Source organism: Trypanosoma grayi (assembly GCF_000691245.1).
Source record: "Trypanosoma grayi strain ANR4 Tgr_1116_V1, whole genome shotgun sequence".
NCBI classification, from domain to species: domain Eukaryota; phylum Euglenozoa; class Kinetoplastea; order Trypanosomatida; family Trypanosomatidae; genus Trypanosoma; species Trypanosoma grayi.
In genome coordinates, this window is record NW_008826735.1 from 1 (window position 1) to 5,088 (window position 5,088).

The 5,088-nt window shown below is 53.5% G+C and overlaps 4 protein-coding genes across 4 annotated transcripts; all 4 read right to left on the reverse strand.

Annotated features, from left to right (window-relative positions):
- On the reverse strand, nucleotides 1–471 carry DQ04_11161000 (calmodulin-like protein containing EF hand domain; the record flags this gene model as incomplete). The annotated part of the gene is made up of 1 exon (XM_009316455.1): nucleotides 1–471. A coding segment is annotated over one exon (471 nt), but the record flags the coding sequence as incomplete, so codon positions are not given.
- Nucleotides 472–793: 322 nt separating this feature from the next.
- DQ04_11161010 (hypothetical protein) lies at nucleotides 794–2,224 on the reverse strand (the record flags this gene model as incomplete). Its single annotated transcript, XM_009316456.1, has 1 exon — nucleotides 794–2,224. One exon carries the CDS (start codon nucleotides 2,222–2,224, stop codon nucleotides 794–796), a length of 1,431 nt encoding a protein of 476 aa, XP_009314731.1.
- Nucleotides 2,225–2,606: 382 nt separating this feature from the next.
- On the reverse strand, nucleotides 2,607–3,107 carry DQ04_11161020 (hypothetical protein; the record flags this gene model as incomplete). The annotated part of the gene is made up of 1 exon (XM_009316457.1): nucleotides 2,607–3,107. One exon carries the CDS (start codon nucleotides 3,105–3,107, stop codon nucleotides 2,607–2,609), a length of 501 nt encoding a protein of 166 aa, XP_009314732.1.
- Nucleotides 3,108–3,407: 300 nt separating this feature from the next.
- Nucleotides 3,408–4,526, reverse strand: DQ04_11161030 (fructose-bisphosphate aldolase, glycosomal; the record flags this gene model as incomplete). The annotated part of the gene is made up of 1 exon (XM_009316458.1): nucleotides 3,408–4,526. One exon carries the CDS (start codon nucleotides 4,524–4,526, stop codon nucleotides 3,408–3,410), a length of 1,119 nt encoding a protein of 372 aa, XP_009314733.1.
- Between the last annotated feature and the right edge of the window lie 562 nt (nucleotides 4,527–5,088).

Consider the following 5,088-nt stretch of genomic DNA (forward strand, 5'->3'; position numbering starts at 1 on the left):
GCGCATCTTTGTAGGCGAGATAGCCGTGCTGCTATTCATTGACCCGGCAGAAGTGTCTTGTCGATAAGATGTGTTTTGCGTGTGGCTCCTATTCTTGTAGGGGGAATTGGCCGCCGAGTGAACGGCAGAAGCGGCACGGCTCTGTGACGGTGGGCAAGGCGGGGGTAAGTCCTTCTGCAGGTCCATGTGCCACGGGCTCTGCGGCTGGAATACGTAGAGCTGGTCGTACTCGTGCAACTGCGTTGGGGACGTCAAGTCTACCCAAGTCATGAGGGCATCGTCGTATATCTGGATGCGTGCGATAGTAAAATCCATCGACGGATACCCGTGTGGGCGTCTCAGGTTAGCCTCCGCTGCGAATACCACCAGTGTTTTCCGTTGCAGCTCTGTGATTGTCGGCATCGACGGAAAACTCAGCTCCAGGTTGCACTTCTCTCCATACAGATCCGCACAGACAAGAAGAGTGTACATGATGATCGCTAGGCACGTTGGAGGTCTTTTTTAGTATCCTAGAGGTCTCTAAAAGAGAAATGAAAGGGAATAGCGCCAATGAAACACAAGAACAAGAACCATAACACTCAAACAGGCAACACGAAAACACACACAGGCAAAGGGTGCAAGTACAATAGAGTCATGTCCAAGAGGCATACCAAATGTGTGAGAGAGAAAGAGGCTCAAGACACCAAACTTTTAGCAGTTGTCTCCTCTCTCTTTAGTCGTCCCTGTTTTGAGAGAAAAGCCTCCCTCCTTTCGCCTACAGCCATCTCTTTTTTTTTTCTTTCGTTTTCCTCTTTTAAAGCGGAATGAGTCGGTTCTGATTCTGCCGGAAGAGCTTCGCGAGGACAATAATGATGGTGTGGAGCGCCAAAACATCTTCCCTCCCCACATCACTCATAGCGTTGTACTGCCTGCGAGAAGTCGCATCGTCAACTCGTGGTGTAAAAGCATCCACAATGGCACCTCGGCTATCACCGCGGATGTTGTGCGTCTCGCCGATCGTTCGGATCTGACGACAGCAGGCGCGAAACAGCTCGTGAACCAGTCGGTCCAAGTCAGGCTCCAGCGGTGTATCCACGGCGGACATACACGCGTAGAGCCAAACACCGTACCCAGCGGAGCGAGAAACGATATTTCCCTCCCCGTCCTCCACATCAACGGGCATGAGAACACGAAGGAACGAGAGAAGTGACACAACATCTTCACAAGCCCCCCCACCTCTCAACGGCGGAAGATGAGAGTTAAGGATCGATTGCCCATCGTCAACGTACCTCCCCTCACACTCATCTTCCTCCTGCGCCTCGGTTCCTTCCTCCGTTTCTTCTGGAGTTTGCAGACCGTCGTTCTCAGCATTACCATCTCCAGTGCTGTCTTCGCTTCCCGATTGCTCCTCCTCAGCGTCATACCAGGAGTATGCCTTTGGCTTCATTCCTTGCTTGTACACCTTCAGCATACGGTTCACCAAAGCGGTGAACAATGCACTCGTACACGCGCTATCCAACCACACAAATAGAGTCAGGGGTGGCTTGCAGCCTTGCTCAGGACCACACCGCCTTACATAATCATCCCAGAGGCCCAGTGAAGGCTTCTGGGGAACGCCTGCCGCTGATCTAGTGCCTAGCAACCACTTCACCGCCGCCACAACGCGTTTCTTCGTACGGAAGTTATCACAGGAAGTTAATTGAGACAACGCATCACGCAGTTCTCGCCAGTTCCAGTCACTCGTGTCATCGATGGTGACATTCTTACCGCACAAATTGGCGTAACCCAACACATCTTCCACCCCAGAACGAAGGGTGAGCAGACGCTCACGAGCCGCATTCATCCGCGTAACCGCCATTTCGATTTGGTCCAAGGGCGGTGCCTGAGCCGTGTCTAGTGTCGCATTCCTCAACGTGCTTCCAGGGAACCATTTTTCCATCAGTGTCATCTTCCCCTGCGTGCGTGGCTTTTCCGCCAGTGGGGTGGTGGAGGCGGGCGATGGGGCTGAAGGAAGCGTTACGGACTCGACGCGGNGGGCCCCGCCGTTGTCAGCGTCGCTGTCGCTGTCGTCAGCTCGCCTCCGTTTCTTCATTGGTAGACGACCCACCGTTTGCGTGGGTGGGCCTGACGCACCGGGCCGCCCTCCTGCTAATACACGCTGCGAGACAGAGGAGTGCCCTTTTTGGAAGTGCTTCCGTTTAAGCTTGGATGCAAGCTGCAGGTAGGCTTCCGCGTCATCCTCCATCTTTCCCTTCCTTCAAAGTCAGCAATGCATTCGAGGATGCGCAGGAAAAAAAAACAAACAAAAAAGAAGACAACACCACAGTTTTTTTTTGTTCGTAAAGGCACGCACCACCTCAATGAACTTATGGACACAACAAGAGCCCACACCCAGGGGAAACCAAACATCACAGCTTCTGTCACTCTAACTTACATTCGCACAGCCGCCAAAAACACAGGGCAAACACACGCACACACACACATACCGCCCCCCCCAAAAAAAGCCAGAAAACCGTCACATTTTCCAGTCGAGCAACTCACCATTGACATCAGCCTCCTCGTCCTTTGCCTGAGAAGCGTGCCCCGCTTTCCCCCACCGGAGTTTTCAAAATAACAAACAAACAAACTCAAGATGTCTTAATTTCAGTCGACAAGATGTACTTTTCGTAAAGCTTTTGCTGCTTGTCCTTCTCACGTTGAACGCCCTTTTCATACATGTCTTCCACAAAACGCTTCAGTGGAACACGGGGAACATCTTTTGTTGACTTAAATAACAGACGCCCCTCTGCCTCTTTGCGCGAGGCATTCCGTCGCTCGATTGCTTCGTAGTACAGCCGTTTTACAGAATCATCTATTTCTTCACTCGACAACTTCTTTGAGGTAAATCCAACTTCTCTTTCCTCCTTTTCCGCAGCTTCAACAAGCGCCGCCTCGTGCCGTTCACGATACTGGTAGTACACGCGTTGCGTCACGTTATCCAGCTCAGCCTGTGAGAGCTTCATAGAGGGACATATGGGAAACGGGTCTTGGATAGGGCGTGGCTGCGGACGATTCGTCAGACGCTCCACATGCTTCGCCAGCTGCTCGTCAGTGAGCCGCACAGGCTCGTGCTGCGCTTCGCCAGGCATCAACCCTCTCAACGATCACCTAAACCAACGAACAACAGCAACAGAAAGCCCCCAAAAAGATTCGAAACAGTAAACTGCAACCAACACAATCACACGACCGCCGCGGACAACAATTTCATTCAACAAAATAAAAAACAAAAACAAAAACAAAAAAAAATCGAGAAGTAAAAAAAAAAATTGACATCAAAAAAAACCCTTCCGCTAACAACAAAACAAAAAAAAGACATCAAAACATCAGAAAAAATCCTACATGAAGCAAGAAAACGAAGCCATGCTACGACAACTTTTAAACTAGGGCTCTCAGTACGTGTTACCCGCAACATACAGAGACTGCGACTCCTTGTCGTCATCAGCACGGTTGTAGCGGCCAAGCTGAGCGAGCGAGTTCATCTTGGCGCGGTGCATGAAGGCACGGCGGCCCGCGGCAACGCCGGACTGCTTCCCGCCCCACGCCTTGAGCGCGCTGGACTGCAGGGCGCGGGCGTACGAGAAGGTCAGCTTCCACGGGCGCTGCAGGCGGCTGCAGTTCATCGCGTTGAGGTACTCCGACGCCTGCACCTCGCTGAGACCACCGGACAGGAACGTCACGCCAGGGAGCGCGGGGGGCAGCACGCGGCTCAGCGTCGTCACGGTGTAGTGCGCCACTTGCTCAGGGGTGGCTTTGATGCCAGACTCCGCACCGGGAACCACCATGTTGGGCTTCAGCAGGCAGCCCTCCCACACAACGCCGTGGCGTTGCAGGGCAGATACCACCTCTGCCCACACGTGCTGCGACACGCGCTGGCACGTCTCAATATCGTGTACACCGTCGATCATCACCTCCGGCTCCACAATGGGGACAAGACCACATAGCTGGGACAGGACAGCGTAACGGGCGAGGGTCTCGGCGTTAAAGCGCACAGCCGCCTCCGACACAGTGCCGTTCTGAATCTTGTACACGTTGCGCCACTTGCAGAAGCGGCAGCCAAGGGAGTAGTACTTCCGCGCGCGCTTGATGTAGCCGTCAAGACCCTCCGTCATCTGCTCGCCCTCAGCGCCCTCCACGAGGGGGTTCAGGCCCATGTCCGTCTTGATGCCGGGCACCACGCCCTTGCGCACAAGAAGCTGCGGGAAGGTATTGCCACAGCTGGCCTTTTGGTAGACCGTCTCGTCGTGCAGGATGACGCCACTGATGTACTGTTCAAAGCCCTCGCACTCAAGCATCAGGGCACGGTACTGGCGGCGGTGCTCCTCCGTGTTGCTCAGGCCGATCGGCGCAAAGCGTTTCGCGCACGAGCCAATGGACTCATCAGCAGCGAGGAGACCCTTGCCGGGCGCCGTCATCTTCTTGGCAGTGGCGATGAGCTCCGCCTCGTACGGTGTCTTGAGGCGGTTGTAAGCGGGCAGCTGCGTCTGCAGAACCTCCACGCGGCGGGACATGACTTATTCGGTTATTTGGGATTGGCTGTGTGTATGACAAACAAAAAACGTTCTAAGAGGGTCACGCGATGGATGGATAAAAAAGAAAGTAAGAAAAGGAAGGAAGCTGCAAAAGAGAAGACACAAAGCGGGTGCGATCGTGGCGATAGCTTGAATCCTTCACTTGGCCCCTCTGCTGTTCGCACCAGCCTGAGGGTTCCTGTGTGTTGTTGAGACCAGAGAAGTCGTCAGAATTATCCACACATAAACGGAAATTTATCTTACTGGACGGCGGTGCAATTCTTCTTTTTCTTTGTTTTCCGTACCTGTTAAGACTCTTTTGAGTCTTGGCACTCCAATATGGTCCTTCCTCATTTTGCCCTTTGGATCCATTTCACGCTGCGTGCGCTCTTCTGGAACATAGCCATCCTCGCGCACTGCGGGTGACCAGATACATTTAATTGGGGCTCTCAGTACGTGTTACCCGCAACATACAGAGACTGCGACTCCTTGTCGTCATCAGCACGGTTGTAGCGGCCAAGCTGAGCGAGCGAGTTCATCTTGGCGCGGTGCATGAAGGCAC